A 23,387-nucleotide genomic window follows, 5' to 3' on the forward strand; every position below is an offset into this window, starting at 1 on the left:
TAACAATAAATATTTTTCTTTAATCGTATTTGTAAAATACAAATCATGATACCTTTTATGCCAAAATTCTCCAACCCAAGGGTACTGACCCATTTGTACAGTTTCTGGAGTACCAACCAAACTGCAGAGCATAACCAAGTGGTAATTCCACAGAAGAATTCCAATACTAAATGCTCACAAAATATTTCACTGCGATTTTTATCATGGTCAAGTTAGTTCTTATGCAGGAGTGATACGAGAGTTTCAGTGGTTCACTGACTAGGTGTCAAGGAAATGAATTCCTAATTTAAAATACCTAGATCAAGAACAGGAAAGTTTAGTACAGAATACTGAATCAGCTTACCAAACAAAATCCACAAAAACACAATGGTGTCAATGACTTAATATGGTTTAGAACTGCAGAAGGGAGTATTTACAACAAGCTACTGGGATAGAACCATGATAAATAGAAATTAATCTAAAAACACATTTGTACAGAAAGATCAACATATTTTCCAAAGACCAATGTTCTCAGTTAACCACTCAAGACAAGTACAAATGGATACTATTCAACAAAATTTTCATTATGTGGGCATCCTTCCAGCAAAAGAAATCTAACTTTAAAATTACTTAAGGCTTTAAGCTTTTTCACTTCATTACCAACAGTTCTTTGAATTTTGAATCAAGGGTGGGGAGGGTGACAGTTGGAGTTCCATTTTTAAATCTCCCCGGTTTTCCATTTTCATTTACTATACATTTCCCTCTTGGCTATAGCTTTGAATTAACATAACACTGGATGGACAATATTCAAAATGTCCATAATAGGCAGAAGTCAATCCATCTGTATATTCATCAGATCATGAGGTATTGTATTCATTTTGGGACTAGGCCAAGCTTTTACTTGTTCATTATAAAGGGTAGTGTAATAACAAAAAGACCAAATTTAAAGTAGGCATTACAAACAGATGCAATTATATCAAGGGCTGTAAATTCAGAAGCATAACATTGCTATCACTTAGGTACAAATATTGTTTCCTGCCAGAGAAGTCTGTTAAAAACAAGCTTTTAAAGCAGTAATAATGAAGTCTGTGATATATGTTCACTAATAGCAAACATTTTTTAGGGCTCCCTCATGAACAGAGAATAAAAATTCCTAAACTCGTGGTTTTTTTTTACATACAATCTTTGTACATATTCCAGGAACCAGCTTATATACAGAGTTTCATGTGTTTTGATACTAAGCACAATTTGTTAGTAGACTTGGTATTTCTTCATAACTTTACAGAAGATTCCTAATCATAGTAAAAGTTTATTGTAGGAATATAGCGAAAAACTGCTCGTATGTTCTTAAGTAATCCAGTGTGAAATCTGTGATGTTATTACTGACATTATTCAATGAAGTCTGCCTTCATTGCAGTGATAGCAACACTGGGTGGAGCTGATGCAGCTCGTCCTGCAAAATGTAATGATCAGCCTTCGATATCCGAGTCCACATCACTGTCCCCTCCAATTGAATGAAATTCTTCACTATCTTCCTCATCTTCACTCAGCTGAACCTCATTAAGAACACTTGGCCCATGCCTTTGTTCATCATCATCCTCCTCTTCTGACAATTCATAATCACATCCTCCACTGCTAAAGGTTGTGTCACGAGTATTTGACTTCAGGTCAGTTTCTTCGTAACTTTCATAGCTAGAGAAAAATAAAAGTTGCATTCATTTTTCAGGGAAAACTAGTTTAATTGAACCAGGATGAAATAAAAAATGAAATTATGTAAACCAATCAAGTTACATAATGGCCATATTTCTGTCTTAAATTAGAGGTGCAGTCATTTGATAAATATATTTTTTCCAGTCAAAAAGCACGATTACATTTCCTGCATTCTTTCTTCTGAAACATGTAAAACTCACCTTACCTTTCAATATCTACATTTTACTGTGCAGTCTACTTGTTTTCTAGGCAAATGCCGAAGAAAGCAGGTAAATACTCAAATAACTCTACAAAACTTATTCTCTAAAGCAATTTCAACCCATCCCTCCACTCATTTTCTCTGCTACTATTACTTTCAAATCTTTCCATAGCCTTTTTAGTATTTAGCAGGGCAAATAAATCATCTGTTCCAGTTTTAATCATTATAGTCAACTCTGAGACAATCAACTCCCCGTATTCTACTCCATAGTTTCTATTAAAATTTCAAATGTGTTGCTTAAGTTCATCATCCATAGGACCGTAAGATACAGGAGCACAATTATGCCATTTAACCCATAGTCTGCACTGCCATTTCACCATGGCTGATCCAATCTCCTGACTTCTCCCTGTATCCCATCATGCCCTGACCAATCAAGAATCTATCAACCTTTGCCTTATATTTACATGAAGACTAGGCCTCCACAGCTGCTTGTGACAAAGAATTCCATAGTTTCACTACTCTCTGGCTAAAGAAAATCGTCATCTCCAATCTAAAAGGATGCCCCTCTATTCTGAGGCTGTGTCCTCTGGTCTTAAGACTCTCCCACCATCCTCACCACATTCACTCTATCAAGGCCTTTCACCGTTCACCCTCATTCTTCTGAATTTCAGTGAATACAGGCCCAGAGCCATCAAACGCTCTCCATATGACAAGCCATTCAATCCTGGAATCATTTTCGTGAAACTCCTTTGGACCCTCTCCAGTTTCAGTACATTCTCTCTAAGATAAGGGGCCCCAATCCTGCTCATAATACTCCAAGTGAGGCCTCACCACTGCTTTATAAGCCTCAACATTACATCCTTGGTTTTATATTCTATTTATTCATCTTGAATGCTAGTATTACATTTGCCCTCCTCACCACACTCAACATGCAAATTAACCTTTAGGGAATCCTGTGCAAGGACTCCCAAGTCCCCTTGCACCTCATTTTTTGTATTTTCTGTCCATTTAGAAAACAGTCAACCCTTTCATTTCTTCTACCAAAGTGCATGAAAATACCCTTCCGAGATTGTATTCTATCAGCCCTTTCTTTGCCCATTCTCCTAATTTGTCAAGTGTTTCTGTAGCCTCTCTACTTCTTCAAAACTACCTACCCCTCCACCTATCTTTATATTGTCTGCAAATTTTGCAACAAAGTCATAAAATTCCATCATCCAAATTGATGACATATAATGTAAAAAGAATCAGACCCAACATAGACCCCTGTGGAACACCACTAGTCACTGGCAGCCAAAAGGTTCCCTTTATTCCAACTCTTTGCCTCCTGTCAATCAGCCACTACTTTATCCATGCTAGAATCTTTCCTGTAATACCACAGGCTCGTAGATTGTTAAGCAGCCTCATGTGCGGCATCTTGTCAAAGGCCTTCTGAAAATCCAAGTACACAACATCAATTCATTCTCCATCGTCAATCCGGCTTGTTATTTCTTCAAAGAATTCCAACAGATTTGTCTGGCAAGGTTTTCCTTTGAGGAAACCATGCTGACTTCAGCCTCCAAGTACCCTGAGAACTCATCCATATTAATCGACTCTAACATCTTCCCAACCACTGAGGTCAAACTAACTTTCTCTCCCTTCTTGAACCGTGAAGTGACATTTGCAATTTTCCAGTCTTCTGGAACCATTCCAGGATCTAGTGATTCTTGAACGATTCTTTAGTAATGCCACCACAATGTCTTAAGCCACTTCTTTCAGACAGAACTCTGGGGTGTACACCATCTAGTTCAAGTGACTTATCTACCTTCAGACCTTTCAATTTCTCCAAGAGCTTTCTCTTTATGTATTGTAACTTCACATACGTCATGACCCCTGACACCTGGAATTGCCACCATGAGGACTGATGCAAAATACTTATTCAGTTTGTCTTCTATTTTGTTGGCTCCCATCACCAGCATCGTTTTCCAGCGGTCCAATATCCATTCTCGCCTCTCTTTTACACTTTATGTATCTGAAGAAACTTTTGGTATCCACTTTAATTATTATTGGTTAGCTTACTTTCGTATTCCATCTTTACCTTCTTAATGACTTTTTTAGTTGAACCAACAAGTTGAATCATAATTATAAATCAAACAGTTTTAGAAAAGAAAAAGGATATGCTTTGCAGCCAAAACAGGTTATAGAAAGCAAACAAAAATTTCATAATCATAGCTGATAAAGGTGATTTGTAAAAATCAACATTTTATCAAACTCAGAACCAGCTTTATTATCACTGGTATGTGACATGAAATTTGTTAACTTAGGAGCAGTAGTTCAATGCAATACATAATTTGGAAAGAAAAATAATAATAAATAAATAAATTACAATATACCTTATATTACTGTCTTCCATGATCTGAGAAGTCTCACCACCATCTCCTTCATAAGACATTAGGCTCTCCTCATTTTCCATTCCCATACGTGTATTCTCTGGTATCAGATGAAGTTTTTTTGGTCGCATAGCAGTTGTTTCAACTTCAGAGTCACTGCCACTCTCACTAAGTTGAATGGCTGTGTAAAACAATGAACAATTTGATAAGTGGACAATGTTATTTATTGCTGAACCAACAAAGACTGCCTATAAATTTCAAGGTAAATTTATACTTTCTTTGATAATAAATGTGCTTTGAATCTTTTAAGATACTTCAGTATTCCAGTCAAGCCCATGGCACCAGGAAACAACTCTGCTGTAGCTGAAATGCATGTGACATAATGATATATGTCATATGGATAAACTCCATATGTCAACTCTATATGTCAAATGGATAAACTCCATTTATAAAAAGTACAAGGCAATTCAATTTGCTGATCAAATAGGAAATTTGCAAAATCTAGTGTGCCTGCCATATTGCCCATAAGTTGACATGATGCAGCGGTAACAATATGTCCTATGTATTCTGACCAGTCCACGTACCTATAGTCCTGACAGGATATACATAAATGACTGAAATAAATAATTTACTGAAATGGTTAATTATTTTCATGCAAGGAAGAATCTAAATCTTTACAAAGCAGAGGACAACCAAAATTAACACCAAACATGAAGAAAATGATCATCAGGATTGTATGTGGCGATATATATGTATTTTGATAATAAATTTACTTTGAAGTTTGAACTTTGAGATCAATGTGAAGGAAACAGAAAGTTCCTTACAGGAAACCAAAACAGGTGGCAAGGATAATATATTTCACTTTGAGAAGTGAAATTCCTGTGAAGAAATTGATTTGAATTCATAGACACTAGAAGCAGTCCTGGGAAACAGTCCTAACAAAATAAATTACAGCTGTGAACAAGACTTACATCTGAATCTTGCAGAGGAGGGGGAGGGAGGAAGGTAGTTATAGAGTGGGGACAAAGCGGTGTGGACCAATGGTGTAATTAGTAACTATTGAATCCAGTTGACCTCCAGTACCATCCATGTGGAATCTGCACATTTTCCTGGCTGGGTTTCTTCAGGTAGTCAGGTTTCCGCCCACTGCTAAAGACGTGTGTGATCACAGGCTAATTGACAACTGGAAATTGTCTCAAGTGTAGATGAGGGATAGAATCTTGGATGTAGTTTTGATAGATATAGCAGGAATAAAATGTAATTAGTGTAGGATTTACGTCAATGTCTATTGAGGTTTGTCGCACACTCATTGGTGGAAAGACCCATTTCAGCATAGTATGAATTGATCAGACGACATGAAGTCTTTGTACAGGATACCAAATTGGGTACTAATAACCAGAGTTTGTCAAGAGGGACATAGAAACACGAGTGTATTTGGAACTGGAGGCAGAGTAAGCAAAGACAAAAGGATTAAACTGATCTTTTTGTTTAAATGTACACTCCAATGAATATAAATTAAAGAAACAAATAGAAATTAATGGGTACCATCTGCCAACCATTTTAATGACATGGTTGAAAAGTGACTAGACTCAGGAATTATTTAACTTGTAGAGAGAGGCAAAATAATAAAGGGGTTGAGGTAGCTCTGACAAAGAATAGAGTAAAGGCAATTGAAATAACTGTCTTGCTTTATAAATTAAGCAACATAATTCCAAAAGCAAGTTGGTTTGTAGGTTACTGGTCTAACTGAGTGTAGATGGATGGGGATTTGACAGATATGAAAGGAATTAAATTGCAGCTAAATAAATGGTAGGGACAAAATAGAAAAGGGATTTAAGGGATTTTTTAGTTTGTACCTCCACTCAAAAACATCATATAGTTACAATTTTCAATTCTTAAATACACAAAAAAAATCACTTCTGGAATGGTAACCATATTGTAGAACAGATTGTAAAGGAAGAAATAAACGGGGTTGTCAATAAGTTAAAGCTATAATACAAAGGAATTTAAACCTACAGAAAGACCAAAAAGAAAATAGACACACAAGGGTAGCCCAGGTAAGGAGTAAATAGAGTATTGTTTATAGAGTACAGAACTGATTCTTAGAACAGCATATTCCGGAACCGCCCAGAGACTGAGCTATACTGGACAACTAATTCCTCGGAGCATCCCTCATAGCAAAAGTACCTCTCAGAGGCAGTGATTACATGATTGAATTTTACATTCACTTTGGGGAAGAGAAGAATGGTGTTTTAAACTTAAATAAGCACCATCATAAGGGCATGAAAGCTGCAATGAACTTACAAATTAGGTGTAGGGATCAGTCAAGTGAGCTGCATTAAGCATTATTCAATTACATGGCATGAAAATAGGTCCTTTGGCCCAATCTATTCATGATGACCACAGCACTCTCCCTGCTAGTTCCAACAGCCCATTTCTGGCATATAACCCTCCAACCCCCACCATGCAAATGCCTCTTAAATATTGCAATAGTATCCGCCTCAACCACTTCCTCTGGCAGTTCATTCCAGGTACTCACTACCATCTGTGTAAAGAAGTTACTTCTCAGGTCACTTTTCAACCAGTCCCCTCCTATCCTGTACCTATGCCCTCTGGATTTGGACTCCCTAACCACAGGTAAAAGACTATGTCTGTCTACCTTACCCACGTCGCTTCTGATTTTATTAATTTCTATGATGTCACACCTCAGTCTCTTACCCTCCAAGGAATATAGATACAGCATGACTAACCTCTCCCTATTACTCAGACTCTCTAGCCCATCTAGAATCTTCATAAATCTCTTCTGCACTGTCTTCAGCTTGACACCATCTTTTCTAAAACTGTGTGGCCAAAACTGTACACAAAACCTCAAGTGCAGTCTCAGCAACAACTCAAATAACTGCAACAATGTCTATATTCCTAAACTCAATGCTCTGTCTAATCTGACTATTGAAGAACAACATGCTGACGACACCTCTGTTGTTGGCTGAATCAAAGGTGGGGATGAATTGGATATAAAAGGTAGAATGGTGCCACAACAACAACTTCTCACTCAAAGTCCAGCAAAACAAAACAGTGGATTATCAACCACAGGAGGACGAAACTGGAGCTCTGAGCCAGTTGACATTAGAGGATCAGAGCAGAGGGTCAGTAGCTTCAAATTCCTTGGCACTATCATATCATTGGACCCCTCCTGGGACTAGCACGTAAATGCCATCATGAAGGAGGCATGGTAGCACCTCTACTTTCTTAGAAGTATGCATAGATTCAGCATGTCAGCTGAAACTTTGACAGACTTCTATAGAATCACAGAGGAAAGTATCTGGTTAGTTGTATTATGGCCTGCTATGAAAATACCAATAGCCAGGAACTGAAATGTCTACACAAAAGTAAGTTGTGGATATAGTGCAGTTCATCACAGGCAAAGCCCTCCCCAACAGTGAGCACATTTACATGAAGCGCTGCCACAAGAAAGCAGCATCCATCATCAAGGAACCCCACCACCTCGGCTATGCTCTCTTCTCACTCCTACAACGGGGCATAGTTGTCCAGGTGTAGGAAGAACCATCCAGCATGGAGAGTTACACTCAACTCTGAACTGATTCTACTTTATCTTTATCTGAACTGACTCACTTTATCTTTGCATCCTCTCTCGTTACAGGTGAGGTCCCGGAGGACTGGCAGGTAGCTAATGTTGTTCCATTATTCAAGAAGGGAACCAGGGATAATCCTGGAAACTATCAACAGGTGAGTCTCACATCAGTGGTAGGGGATTTATTGAAGTTTGTTAGGGATAGGATGCATGAGCATTTACAAAGTCATGGGCTAATTAAGGAGGACCAGCATGGGTTTGTGCAGGGCAAGTCGTGTTTTACTAACTTTATTAAATTTTTTCACGAGTTGACAAGGGTGGTTGATGAAAATAGAACTGTGGATGCAATTAGAAAGGCAAACAGGATTACTCTCAGAGAATATACAGCCATTTCTGTGACAGCAGAGATATGAGGTGCATGTGACAAGGCATTCAGTCCAAAGCTGAGTACAAGTCCACCCTGAGCATTAACAACAGTGACGCATCTCTTCCTGATTGGGTGAATGTCTTTTACACTTGGTTGATGCAGAGAACAATGTGCCAGTAAGGAAGGCCTCCCTCCCCACCCCCAGGGAGCAGGCACTCTGACTGGCTGAAGCTGTCTGAGGAAGACCCGAGCCAGGGTCACCCCACATAAAGCTGCAGAGCCTGATCACACACTGAGGATTATGCAGCCCAGTTAACTGTGTTTCTAACAGAGCTTTTCATCGTCTCTCTGGTACAGTCCACTGTACCGTCAAGCTTCAAGGTGGCCACCATCAACCTGGTGCCCAAAGGGCAACAGTACCCTGTCTCAACAACTACCATCCAGTGGCACTGACCTCAACAATAAAATGCTTTGAGTGGCTAGTTAAGGATCACATTAAAGATTGTCTTCCTGCTACACTGAACACTTTCAGTTCACGTATCACTCAAATCGGTCCAGTGATGATGCCATAGCCTCTTAACTCCACTCCATCGTGTCCCATCTGGAAAATGGCGCCTCGTATGCCAGGATGCTGTTGATTAACTTCTCCTCAGCATTAAATATGATCATCCCTCAGAGCTGGTAGGTAAACTGTCCTTACTAGGTCGCAACACCTCTCTCTGAAATTGGAACCTCGATCTCTTGACAATAAGGCCACAGTCTGTGCAGGCAGAACCACTTCTAATTCCATCCTGTTGAGCACTGGCACTCCCCACAACCAGTGCTCTACTTTCATCAATGTACTTTGTCACATCTTCAGAGAATTCGGTCAGGCTTGTAAGGCGTGACCTGCACCTTACAAAGCCATACTGTCTAATCAAATTATGCTTCTCTCCTGGTAACTCAACACCACCTCTTTAGTCAAGAAAGCATGGCAGCATCTCCACTTCCTGAGGAGATTGAGGTGAGTTAGACTCACCACTCCCCCCTCCCACTTTAACCAATTTTTAAAGAAGTACCATTGAGAGTGTTCTGGCTAGCTGCATCACCATCTGGTACAGAAATTGCCAAGCATCTGACCATAAGTCCCTACAAAAGACTGCAAGGACTGCTGAGAGGATCACTGGGTCTCTGTCCAACCCATCAAGATATTTATCAGGAGTGCTGTGTGTGTACAGGGTGCTTAGCATTGTCAATGATCCCTTCCATCAGGCCAACAATCTCTCTGACACCCTACTATTAGGCAGGAGGTCTTATAGAATTAAGACAAGAATAGTTAGGAGAAGCAGCTTCTTCCCCTGGCCATAAGACTAGTGAACTCCCTGCCACCACCCATGTCTCATCTCATATGAAACACCACTAATGCTATACTGTTTACTTTTTAAACTTATATGATAGATGCACCTATTATTTGTTAATTTATTTATGGTAATATTATTTTAAGTGTGTGAGTTGAATGTACTGTGTTGTGCACCTTGGTCCAGAGAAATATTGCTCAATTTGGTGGTATACATGTGCACAGCTGAATGACAATAAACTGAATTTAAACTTGAATATGCACAGGATCAATGGTGAATTAGACGTTTGGATTCAGAACTTACTTGCTCACAGAAGACAGAGGGTAGTGGTCGAAGAGACTGACTCGAGCTGGAGGTTTGCAGTTAGTGGTGTTCTGGCAGGGATCTTTACTGAGACCTCTACTTTCTGAGATGAATATAAATGACCTGGATAAAAATGTATGCAATGCCCTGGGTAAGACTTCTACTGCTATGCTGGGAGGTATTTTTATTTTAGCAGCTTTCTGTAAAGCAGTGTGTCCTGCTAGTAAGAGTGTTTTGGCTTCAGCTAAAAGTAAGGAGCCATGTTGCCCAACTTAGGAATGTTGAGTCAGCCGATCAGGACTATCTGGGTACATGTTGTAACTTTCTACCCAGTGGGATGTGAGAGAAGGTTCAAGAGAGCTGGGCAGTAAGAGATTTCCGGAGGACAGTAGTCAGTACGGGGTCTTTTGGTGGGAGGAGCAGAGAGAAGAGTACCAGGGAAAGCCCCTGGAGAGTCCCATCCCAAGGGGAGACCCTAATGCAAGGAGTGCTTTGTGAGACGAAGGGAGGTTGTGCGACTGGTGATGGGGATTCAGTGTTGTAAACAACGTGATTCGCCCAGCTACTAAAGAAATGAGCTCCAATGTTTATGTGCACATTTAGACTGGGCCCTTTTTATCATTTTTTTCCTATTAACTGTTCAATATAAAGTTGAAAAATTGGTAAATATATTTTCTTTATAATTTTATACTGGTGTACATTCTGTCATTTCCTGACAACTGATAATTGTGTGTGAGCAGTATTTACACAGCATTCTCTGCAATCAATGCTCCTTAATCAGAACATCCCAACTTTCCAGCTTGGTTTCACCCCAAATCATACCAACCCTAGACGTATATTGTTTATGAAAGGTGGCCTTCTCATCACTGAGTCATGTGGCTATTAGCAGTGTTAGCTAATTGGCCAAGTTTGTATACAAGCCCTGGTGAGAGGGTTACATTTAAATGGGTGGGTTAGTAAGTTTGCAGATGATATGAAGATTGAAGGTGTTGATTGCACAGATAACTGGCAAAGAACGCAGCAGGATATCGATCAGATGTAGATATTGGCAGAGAAATGGCAGACGGAGTTTAACTCAGCAAAATGTCAAGTGATGCACTTTGATAGGTGCAATGTAAAGAGACAGTACTGCTTTAAGGCAAGGACCTGAGGAGTGCAGGGATCTTGGGATCTGAGTTCATAGCTCCCTGAAAGCAGGTACATATTTGATAAGAGGGTTAAGTAAGTATATGGCATGCTTGCCTTTGCTAGTTGAGGCACAAAGTGCAAAAATCAGGAAATTATGTTGTAGGTTTATAAAACTCTGGTTAGGCTGCACCTGGAATATTACATACAGATCTGGTCACCCCGTTATAGGAAGGATGTTGAAGCTTTGGAGAGGGTGCAGAAGATGCTTTTCAGAAGGCTGCCTGGATTATAGGGCACATGCTATAACGAGAGGTTGGACAAACTTGGATTGTTTTCTCTGGAGTGGTGGAGGCTGAGGGGAGATCTGATTAAGGTTTATAAGATTATGAGAGGCATCGATAAAGTGGACAGACAGTATCTTTTCCCTAGGGTTGAAATGCTTAAAACCAGAAGGTATGCAGTTAAAGTGAGAGGGGATAATTTTAAAGTAGATGTGAGGGTAAGGATTTTTTTAAAAATACACAGAGAATGGTAGGTGTCTGGAATGTGCTAACTGGGCTGGTGATAGAGCCAGATACAGTAGACTTTTAAGAGGCATTTAAATAGGCACATGAATGTGAGGAACATGGAAGGATATGGACATTGTGTAGACAAAGCAGAGAGTTGGCCATTTGATTACTAATTTATTTGTTCAGCACAACCTAGTGGGCTGAAAGGCCTGTTTTTGTCCTGTACTGTTCCACATTCCATTTTCTAAAACAGATAGACTAAAAATACTCTCAAGAAGGTTCTGGCCCTATGGAACCAGGGACTTATTTTCATTAAGAAAATTAATTGTGCAGAACTGCAGACAAGATGTAGAAACCTGTGGTAAATATAATTTAGTTCAATTAACTAATTGGCTAATTAGAAGAGAAGGTTGTTAGAGAGACCAGGACTGGTTGGTGACTTTTCAAGACTCAAGTTCAGTGGGGCCAGTGATCCAGTACATTGCAATCGTAGTCTGACATCAGTGGTCAGAACTGAGCAATTTAAATATGGCACTAATTATCTATTTTCATGTGTGGCCATATTTGTTATTATAAAATCAAGGTCATAGCATCTTACAGCAGGGAAATCATCCCTTCAGCCCAGAATTTGTAACACCCATTTATACTAATTGTATTACATTCCCTTTAACTCCTAAATTCCACCACTCACCTACACACTAGGGACAATTTACAGTCAGGAATTAATCTCCCAGTCTGAAAGTTCTTGGAATGTGGGACAGAAGTGCAATATCCACACAGTCAAAGAGAGAATATCAAAACTCCATGCAGGCAATACTGAACGTTTGCACGGAAACTAGACTGCAGGAGTTCTGGGACAGCAGCTCCACTATCTGTGTCTCTGTACTCCCCAAATGGCAAAAAGCTTCAAATTGTCAAAACAGTAAAGAAGAGCAAGGAGTAACTAACTTACAGGAGAATGGATTGTCACCTTCTTCCTCTTCACTATGATCCTCATCTTCTCCGTCGGACATCAGTAAATCTTCATATAATACACTTGCCTGACGCTGTGGCACAGAGATCTCATCCTCATCTTCCATTTCACATATTCCCTCAGTTACTTCCTAATACAGGCAGAAAATATTTACGGTTACATGAGAAATATACAAAATGTAATACAAAGTCAAATGAAACATTCACAGTTATAATGAAATATTACATGCAAAGGATGGTAAAAGTCACTTGCTGGTGCAGGTGTTTTTGGTTTGCCATCATCGTCTTCCTCAAAACCTTCAACATCCACATCAGATTCCTCTTCACCTGTCCTTGCCCTACCCTCACGGCAGTGTCCCTACAAAACAAACACATTAAGTGAAACTTGACATACTGATAGGAAAGTCTCAAGTCAATGCAAAGGAAGTTAAATTTCTTTGGTTGAAGAGATTATTTTAATGAAGAAACTTCAGCTTTGATGACGGAAATATAAGTCTGCAAAAAATTATCAATTTTGACTAATAAACAACAGATTGAAATCCTGCCTTTAAGAATTTCTAAATCCAACCTCATTAACTTTCCTTCAAGGTGATGCTGTAAATATTTAAAGAGTCTGCATTAGAAATATCTATAATGTTTTTGCAACTTAAAACACAGAAATGTGACTGAGTGCACTCTATCCATACTTCTCATTGGTTAATTTCAGTACTTTATCTGTACTTGGCATTAGTTAACATTGGAGCTGCAGTGACCGGCTCACTGGAGAACAGAGGAGAAAAGGACTGTGGTGCTGACAGGAGATTCAATCATCAGAGAAACAGTGGCAAGATTCTGTGGGCACAATAGACACACCGAGATGGTATGTTGCTTCCCAGGTGCCAAGGTCGGGGATATCTCGGGTTGGGTCTACAGCATTCTAAAGGGGGAGGATGAGCAGCCAGAAGTCTTGGTACATATTGGCACCAATGACATAGGTAGGAAAGATGAGGAGGTCCTGAAGGGAGACTCACGAGAATGATCCCAGGAATGAAAGGGTTACCATACAAGGAATGTCTGGCTGTATTCCCTGGAGTTCAGGAGAATGAGGAGGCATCTCACAGAAACATTCCAGATGTTAAAAGGCCTCAACAGATTAGATATGGCAAATTTCCCATGGCAGGGGAGTCTAGGACATGACTTCAGGGTTGAAGGACATCCATTTAGAACAGAGACACAGAGAAATCTGTGGAATTCGTTGCCATGAGCTGCTGTGGAGGCCAAGTCACCAGGTGCATTTAAGGCAGAAATAGATAGGTTCTTAATTAGCCCTGGCATCAAAGGGTATGGGGAGAAGGCCGGGGAGTGGGGATACTGGAAGAATTGGATCAGCCCGTGATTGAATGACAGAGCAGACATGATAGGCTAAATGGCCTACTTCTGCTCCTATATTTTATGGTCTTATAGAGAGCTAGAAAGCTAAAAAAAAAAAGGACATCCAGGGTAGCAACCTCTAGATTGCTCACTGTGCCATGTGCCAGTGAGGGCAAAAATAGGGTAAGTTGACAGATGAATACATGGCTGACAAACTGGTGCATAAGGACAGGTTATATCCTTATGGGCAGGTTTGCTAGAGCTGTTGGGGAGGATTTGAACCAATTTGGCAGGGGAATGGGAACCAGAGTGATAATGCTGAGCTTGGCTTGGTTGGTTTACAAACAGAGGCAGTGTGCAGTGAGACTGCTAGCAAGAAGAGGCAGATGACGGAACAAAACTGCAGTCAACAGGATCAGTTGCAACGTAGAAGACAGACAAAATTGAAATGGGTGAATACAGGACTTAAGTTGTTTTATTTGAATGCATACAGTATATGGAGTAAGGTAGATGAACTTGTAACACAGTTACAGATTGGCATGTATGATGTTGTGGGCTTCACTGAATCATGACTGAAAGGAGAATAAACTGGGAGCTTAATGTCCAAGGATACACACAGTATCAAAAGGTCAGGCAAGTAGACAGAGTGGTTGGCGTTGCTGTGTTGGTGAAAAACGAAGTCAAATCATTAGAAAGAGGTGATACAGGATCAGAAGGTGCAGAATCTTTGTGGGTAGAGCTAAGGAACTGCAAGGTTAAAAACACCCTAATGGGACTTGAATACAGACCCCCAAACAATAATAAAGATGTGGTCTACAAATTACAATAAGAGCTAGAAAATGCATGCCAAATGGACAATGTTACAATAGTCACGGGGAAATGCAGATAGATTGTGAAAATCAGGTTGGTGCTGGATCCTAAGAGCAGGAACATGGAGACTGCCTACGAGATGGCTTTTTGGAGCAACGTGTGGTTGAGCCCACTAGGGGATCTGACAAAAAGCATCACTAAAAATACATTTTCTGTTGTAAGTTGTGTTAAATTATCACTGCAAACTGAAGGGGCAAGCGATGGTGAGGTGAGTTTATGGGGTGTTGCAGAATCGCTGCAGATGAAGTTCTGATGCCTGGACAGCTGGCCCAGGTACGAGGTTGCATCACTCTGGGTGCCAAAATAAGTTGGGGCCTGGGTAGAGAAGATGTATGGCTCATTCAACTGGCCTAGGTGCAAGGTTGGATCGCTCTGGGTGCGGAAAAAAGTTGGGGTCTGAGCAGAGAAGTTCTGATGCCTGTTGAACTGGCCCAGGTGTGAGGTTGGATTGCTCTGAGCGCCCAACTGATCTAAAGAGCTTCAGAGTGGTTTTGGGCTGGGCCTGGAACGAGTCACTGGACAGTGTGGTTTAGATCCAAAGCCTTTTGCTGAAGTTGGGTCCCAGTGTAAGGTACAGTGCACTGTCTAGACAATTTAAACACTAGCCCAGATTGGAGGCGAGTCGATTTCACTTGCTCTCCGTAATCTTCACTCCATTCTCCAGGGCTCGGAGTCTCTTGCTGACCCATCATTGGGTCATCAACACTGATCCAGAAAGACTGAAAAGACAGGTTGTTGGTTGAGACAAGAACCAATTTCAATTGCTCTCTCCATGGCGCTGAGGCTATGAAGACCTCCCCGGTTGCCGTGCTCTGTGTCCAATAGTATGATGACCTGATAAGCGAGGCTTTGGGCCTACTCTGGCATTCGTATTGGAGGACAATTTTGGTTCAGAACATTGTTGTTTGCATGATTTTTATATATTTTTTCCTTCTCTTGCGCATCATGTGTTGGTCTTTTATTTTTATTATTTTTTTCTTTAATTGGGTTCTTTTGGATTTCTTGCTTTGTTGCTACCTGTGAGCAAGCAAATCTCAGGGTTGTATAATTTTTTGTATTCTTTGATAATAAATGAATATTGAATCTTGATCAGCTATTCTGGATTTGGTGCTGTGCAATGAACCGGAATTCATTAGAGAGCTTAAAGTAAGGTAACACGAGTGACAAGTGATCATAATATGATAGAATTCACCCTGAAATTTAAGGAGGAGATATTTTCAGATGTATGCATTTCACAATGGAGCAAAGAGAATTACAGGTGCATGAGAGAGGAGTTAGCCAGAAATTGGAAAAGCACATCAGCAGGGATGATGGCAGAGCAGCAATGGCTGAAATTTCTGGAAACAATTCGGAAGACATAGGATACATACATCCCAAAGAAAAAGACAACATCAGAAGTCAAAGCCAACATTACAACCAAAGAGAGTTATACAGTAAAAGTTAGTGGGAAGTTAGAGAATCAAAAAGCAACTGAAAATGCAATAAGGAAAAGATGGAATACGAAGATAAGCTAATCAATATATTTTGGTTTTTAAAGACAGCTGTGAAGGCCGAGTCAATGGTTACATTTAAGGCAGTGGTTGATTCTTGATTAGTAGAGCATGGAGGCATACAGGGAGATTGGAGCTAAAAGGGAAAATGGATCAGACATGATGAAATGGCAGTGCAGACTCAATGGGCCAAACAGCCTAATTCTGTTCCTATATCTTACGGTCTTACTTTCTCATTTTCATTCCTAATTCAAGTTAAATTGTTGTTTACATTTAGATTCTGTCCATTATAATCATATACTTCAAAATAAAACAAATTATTTTATTAAAGAACTGTTTTTAGAAAAATTAGAAACAGCTAAGTAGTATTTGAAGATTCGGTGAAAATTTTAACTATGCTGATCTTTAATAGTTTAATCTACCATTTTTAAAAATGTAGCTTGGTTTTGAACTATTCTCAAAATTATTAGAAGATTTCAAATCATACCAGAATTGTAACTGAATCCATTTGTTTATTGAATGGTTGATTGAGACGCAGTGCAGAACAGGTCCTTTGAGCCACAACGCTCAGCAACGCCCAATTTAATCAGAGCCTAATCACGGGACAATTTACAATGACCAATTAACCTACCAACCAGTATGTCTTTGGATTGTGGAAGAAAACCAGAGCGCTCAGAGGAAAGCCACACAGTCAAGGTGAGAACGTAGTAACTGCCTACAGGCAGTGGTGGGAATTGATCCGGGGTCACCTCTACTGTAAAGTATTGTGCTAACCATGACAGTACTTCAGTATTTGGACTTAAGCTATTACAGAATTCTTGGTGAAGGTCACAATTTTTCTGAAAAGTAGTAGAACTGCAAAAACAGAACAAAAACCTTGCAGCTGAAAGGCCTACCGGAAAAGCTAAAGCAGGCAAAATATTTCCCATCTTGACCTTGCCATGACAACAATAACACACTGTGAATGAACCAAGTTGAGAGAAACATTATAACCATTGTCTCATACCATGCATACTCGAGTTATATTATATTCATCTGCTTGTTTCAGGACTGACCTGAGGAGTGTGAGGCCCTGGGGTCAGGGGATCAAGACCATCAAACTCTGCAGCATCGAGAGCAGCCTCCTTGGCAGAAGCAATATCTTTTTCCAGTTGAGTCAAATGTTCATCATACTATTGTTTTTAAAGAATGGAAAAATAAAAATTAAAGAGAAATGCAAAGATCAGTGATAGAAGATCTAACCTCAACTATAACCATTTCACTTGTATCAAATCGATAGCATTTATAAAATAATTACATCAATTAAAAGGGAGTTCTCAGCATTTACTAATTACAACTTCACATCAGAATCAAGAGACTTAATGATGTGGGGTAAAGTTGTCATGTTATTGCCATGCATGTGTTTTATTCCTCTGAACTTCTATGATTTTTTGTGATTTATATTTCATATATCAGATATTATTGTGAATTCTGAGTATTTTATATGGTAACACTCAAAAGATTTCAGTCAAATAATTCTATTTGAAAACTACAGAGAGTTAACTTAATTTCAAAATAATTGTAAATATCCTGTAGTATGCAAAACAAAACAAATCATACATAAATGAGGTCATAAAAAGATCAGCTTCACTTGAGCGCCCTACTTATGAATATTGTTAATATTTGTTGTTTCAAGTATTTTTCAAGGATTATCAAACAGACACTACCCAGCCCATCATGAAAACCAACTTCCCCACAAAGGACTTTGTCTACACTTCCTGCTGCTTCAGGAATTATCGAAGTTCCCTCACACCACAGACATTCTCTTTTTTTATCCCACTCTGTTGGGCAGAAAATATAAAAGCTTGAAAACACACTACCAAGCTCAAAGACAACATCCTTATAAAACTCTTGACCTCACAATCTACCTCATCATGTACCTTGCACCTTTGTGTCTACTTTCTCTGTTACTGTAACACTATATTCTGCATCCTCTTATTTTTCCCTTGTTCTGGCTTGTTCATGTTTTGAAATTATCTTTATGAGTACATGGAAACAAAATTTTTCTGCTGTATCTTGGTACATGTTACAATAGTAAAACAATCCCCAAACTTTCCCTTTTAGGAATACTACACGGGGGAAAAAATCTGGAACCCCATAAAGTGAAAATCACAAGAATGAAATTTGCAAAGGGAACATCTAAAACAACCAAAAACACAGAATACCAATAAAGTCCCACCCATAAACCATGCAATTAATGATTTTTTAAAAAAACTGTTATGACTTTTATACTATCTATTTATTATTTTACTGATGTTTATTCCACTCAGTTATGAACTCTGAAAATGAACCCAAGCTTTAAATGAAGGATTTTTGAAAATTTCTACCTCAGCCAACGTTTGGTGGCAGACACTCACAATCTCCTGGCCCGTTTTCGTGTATGGACTATCTGTGCCTGCAAGTGAAAAGAGAAATAGTAAGTTCTACTGATGGTTTTTGAACAAGCTTGAACAAGCAAACTCAAAAATTTCCATAGAACTACCACCTATCATGGGTAAAGTTTTATTATTTACCACTTAGTCCAATTTCATGTACAAATTTCCATAGTAAAAATAGAAAATATTACATCATAAAGATATGGAGAAAAGCATCACAGAATTAGACCCTAGAACATTGTCAACTAAATACCCATTATAACACAAATTTTTATTGTCTCTCACATTCCCAACAACCACCCACTAGATTCTACCCCTCACTTATACACTAGGGGCAATTTACACCATCCAAACAAGCGTTTTTCAGATGTGGGTGAAAACCCAACTGAAGAAATCCACAAACTCTCAGGGAAACTCCACACAAACAGCAGTGTCAGGATTGAACCTGCATTACTGGCAATGAGTCAGGAACAGACAAGTCATATATTTACCATTATATTTGATGCTGTTTGTTAAAATAAGTTCCACATCTTGCAGGAAAGAGTCGCGATTCTGATACTTGTGTTTAGAAATATTCTGCAATGCCAAGAACATATGAAATAATTTAGACAATTCATAAAGTTAACATAGCTACTTCCAACAGATTTTCAGTTTAATTTTCATACCTTTCTCAATGTTTCAAGGTCCATTGGATTTGTAATTACTTTGTAATAATCAGGAACAAACTTCTTATTAACAGGATGATGGAAGGGCCAGGACTGACAGAGGGAAGGAGAATAGTTAACAATACACATAAAAACTCTCATGATTTAATTTTAATGTATTCTTTTCAAAAGACAAATAAACATTCTGACTTACATCTGCCACTGCCATCATCTTTTGAGTGACAATGTTATCCAATATGAAGGAGAAGGCAACCTGGTCATCATCATCCAGAAGAGGGTTGATGGCTTTCTCCAGGCGGACCAGTTTATCTTCTTTCTAATGAATGCAGTTAAAAATTTGTTACAGTAAAGTATACTTAACAACTTTTGAAGTGGGAGTCAGGGCGAAGCTTGAATCCCTGACTCTAATGGACTCTCTTCATTCATGTAGGTGAGGGAAATGGAGGGAGGCAGGGAGCAGAACAGATGCTCCCTGTGTCAGAGATTTGAACTCTAAATGTAGGTTGATCATCCTATGCAGCATTAAACAAGTACTACAATGTCAGCAGCTATCTTTCAAGTGGGAAGTCACACCAATGTTCACTCTGTAACCTCTGGTAAATGTTAAAAACAAAATCCATGGTGCAATTTTAAAAAATGGAAACTCTCCTTGGGCTCCAGGCCAATATTTATCGTAAGAACATAAAAACATAAGAAATAGGAGCAGGAGTAGGCCATGCAATAAGATCAAGGCTGATCTGACCATGGACTCAATCTCCACCTATCTGCCTTTTCTCCATAACCCAAATTCCTCTACCATGCAAAAATCTATCCAAACTTGTCTTAAATATATTTACTGAGGTAGCCTCCACTGCTTAATAGGGAGTAAATTCTAAGGGGAGTAAGAGGCGACCATGGCTGATGAGGGAAGTCAAGAACAGTATAAAAAGAGAAATATAACATAGCAAAGATGAGCGGGAAGCCAAAGGATTGGGAAAATTTAAAGAGCAACAGAAGATAACTAAAAAGGCAATACAGGGAGAAAAGATGAGGTACGAAGGTAAGCTAGCCAAGAATATAAAGGAGGATAGTAAAAGCTTCTTTAGGTATGTGAAAAGGAAAAAAATCAGTTAAGACCAAAGCTGAGCCTTTGAAGACAGAAATGGGTGAATTTATTATAGGGAACAAGGAAATGGCAGATGAGCTGAACATGTACTTTGGACCTGTCTTCACTAGGGAAGACACAAACAATCTCCCAGACGTAATAGTGGCCAGAGGACCTAGGGTAATGGAGGAACTGAAGGAAATTCACATTAGTCAGAAAATGGTTTTGGGTAGGTTGATGGGACTGAAAGCTGATAAATCCCCAGGGCTTGATGGTCTGCATCCCAGGGTACTGTAGGAGGTGGCTCTAGAAATCGTGGACGCATTGGTAATCATTTCCCAATGTGCTATAGATTCAGGATCAGTTCCTGTGGATTGGAGGGTAGCTTATGCTATCCCACTTTTTAAAGAAAAGAGGGAGAGAGAAAACAGGGAATTATAGACCAGTTAAGCCAGACATCAATGGTAGGGAAGATGCTGGAGTCAATTATAAAAGATGAAATTGCGGCACATTTTGATAGCAGTAACAGGATCAGTCCGAGTCAGTATGGATTTACGAAGGGGGAATCATGCTTGACTACTCTTCTGTAATTTTATGAGGATGCAGCTATGAAAATGGACAAGGGACAGCCAGTGGATGTAGTGTACCTGGACTTTCAGGAAGCCTTCGATAAGGTCCCACATAGGAGATTAGTGGGCAAAATTAGAGCACATGGTATTGGGATAGGGTACTGACATGGATAGAAAATTGTTTGGCAGACATGAAACAAAGAGTAGCGATTAATGGGTCCCTTTCAGAATGACAGGCAGTGACTAGTGTGAGGAGGGTGTTATGAGAATGCAGGGTGACTTGGACAGGTTGGGTGAGTGGGCAGATGCTGTTTAATGTGGATAAATCTGAGGTTATCCACTTTGGTGTCAAGAACAGGAAAGCAGATTACTATCTGAATGGTGTCAATTTAGGAAAAGGGGAAGTACAACAAGACTTAGGTGTCCTTGTTCATCAGCCACTGAAAGTAAGCATGTGGGTACAGCAGGTAATGAAGAAAGCTAATGGCATGTTGGCCTTCATACCAAGAAGAGTTGAGTATAGAAGCAAAGAGGTCCTTCTGCAGTTGTAAAGGGCCCTGGTGAGACCGCACCTGGAGTATTGTGTGCAGTTTTGGTCTCCAAATTTGAGGAAGGACATTCTTGCTATTGAGGATGTGCAGCGTAGGTTCACGAGGTTAATTGCCGGGATGGCGGGACTGTCATATGTTGAAAGATTGGAGCGACTCGGCTTGTATACACTGGAATTTAGAAGGATAAGCAGGGATCTGATTGAAACATATAAGATTATTAAGGGATTGGACATGCTAGAGGCAGGAAAAATGTTCCCGATGTTGGGGGAGTTCAGAACCAGAGGCCACAATTTAAGAAAAAGGGGTAGGCCATTTAGAATGGAGTTGAGGAAAAACTTTTTCATCCAGAGGGTTGTGGATCTGTGGAATGCACTGCCTCAAAAGGCAGTGAAGGTCAATTCTCTGGATGCTTTCAAGAAAGAGTTAGATAGAGGTCTTAAAGACAGTGGTGTCAAGGGATATGGGGAGAGGGCAGGAACAGGGTACTGATTGTGGATGATCAGCCATGATCACATTGAATAGCGGTGCTGGCTTGAAGGGTCGAATGGCCCACTCCTGCACCAGTTGTCTATTGCTTCATTAGGCAGAGAATTTCACAGATTCACCACTCCTTGGGAAAAGCAGTCCCTCCTCATCTTAAATTTACTCACCTGAATCTTGAGGCTATGTCCCCAAGTTCTAGTCTCGCCTACCAGTGGAAACAATTTTTCTGTCTCTATCTTATCTATCCCTTTCATAATTTTATGTGTTTCTATAAGATCTCCTCTCATCCTTCTGAATTCCAGCGAGTACAGTCTCAGGTGACTCAATCTCTCCTTGTAGTCTAACCCTCTCATCTCTGGAATCAATCTGGTGAACCTCCACTGCACCACCTCCAAAGCCAGTATATCCTTCCTCAAGTGAGGAGACCAGAACTGCACGCAGTACTCCAGATGCGGCCTCACCAGTACCTTGTATAGTTGCAGTATAACCTCCATGCTCCTAAATTCAATCCCTCTAGCAATTGAGGTCAACATAAGGTTGACACAATAAGCCTACAAGAAGAGAGTCTGTACTTGATCTGGTATTGGGAAATGAACCTGGTCAGGTGTAAGGTCTCTCAGTGGGAGAGCATTTTCTAGCTCCTTTACTATAACATTGGAGAGGGATAGGAACAGACAAGTTAGAGAAACATTTAATTGGAGGAAGGGAAAATATGAGGCTATCAGGCAGAAACCTGGAAGCATAAATTGGAAACAGATGTTCTCAGGGAAATGTACGGAAGAAATGTGGCAAATGTTCAGGGGATACGTGCGTGGGGTTCTGTGTAGATACCTTCCAACGAGACAGGGAAAGGACGGTAGAGTACAGGAACTGTGGTGTACAAAGGCTGTTGTAAATCTAGTCAAGAAGAAAAGAACTTATGAAAGGTTCAAAAAACTAGGTAATAATAGAGATCTAGAAGATTATAAGGCTAGCAGCAAGGAGCTTCAGAATGAAATTAGGCGAGCCAGAAGGGCTGTGAAAAGGCCTTGACGGAGAGGATTAAGGAAAACCCCAAGGCATTCTACAATTATGTGACGAGCAAGAGGATAAGATATGAGCGAATAGGACCAATCAAGTGTGACAGTGGAAAAGTGTGTATGGAACCGGAGGAAATAGCAGAAGTACTTAATTAATACTTTGCTTCAGTATTCACTACGGAAAAGGATCTTGGCGATTGTAGGAATGACTTGCAGTGGACTGAAAAGCTTGAGCATGTAGGTATTAAGGAAGAGGATGTGCTGGAGCTTTTGGAAAGCATCAAGTTGGATAAGCCACTGGGACCAGATGAGATGTACCCCAGGCTACTGTGGGAAGCAAGGGAGGAGATTGCTGAGCCTCTGGTGATGATCTTTCCATCATCAATGGGGATTGGAGAGGTTCTGGAGGTTTGGATGGTTGCGGATGTTG

The 23,387-nt window shown here is 39.9% G+C and overlaps 1 protein-coding gene across 5 annotated transcripts in view; it reads right to left on the reverse strand.

The window, feature by feature from the left end:
- Window positions 1-23,387, reverse strand: part of taf1 (TAF1 RNA polymerase II, TATA box binding protein (TBP)-associated factor) — a 128,505-nt gene continuing 105,118 nt past the window's right edge. For 4 of the 5 annotated variants that reach the window (XM_059977057.1, XM_059977059.1, XM_059977058.1 and 1 more), the window contains 9 exons: window positions 19,445-19,567; window positions 19,252-19,344; window positions 19,078-19,162; window positions 18,539-18,606; window positions 17,228-17,344; window positions 12,689-12,820; window positions 12,443-12,593; window positions 4,258-4,435; window positions 1-1,671 (listed from right to left, as the gene is read on the reverse strand). In XM_059977057.1, the coding sequence (XP_059833040.1) occupies window positions 1,449-1,671; window positions 4,258-4,435; window positions 12,443-12,593; window positions 12,689-12,820; window positions 17,228-17,344; window positions 18,539-18,606; window positions 19,078-19,162; window positions 19,252-19,344; window positions 19,445-19,567 (1,170 nt within the window). In that variant the 3' untranslated portion in view covers window positions 1-1,448. The remainder of the gene's footprint in view (window positions 1,672-4,257; window positions 4,436-12,442; window positions 12,594-12,688; window positions 12,821-17,227; window positions 17,345-18,538; window positions 18,607-19,077; window positions 19,163-19,251; window positions 19,345-19,444; window positions 19,568-23,387) is intronic. The other variant, XM_059977060.1, reaches the window with a different exon arrangement.

Source organism: Hypanus sabinus, chromosome 8 (assembly GCF_030144855.1).
Source record: "Hypanus sabinus isolate sHypSab1 chromosome 8, sHypSab1.hap1, whole genome shotgun sequence".
NCBI classification, from domain to species: Eukaryota; Metazoa; Chordata; class Chondrichthyes; order Myliobatiformes; family Dasyatidae; genus Hypanus; species Hypanus sabinus.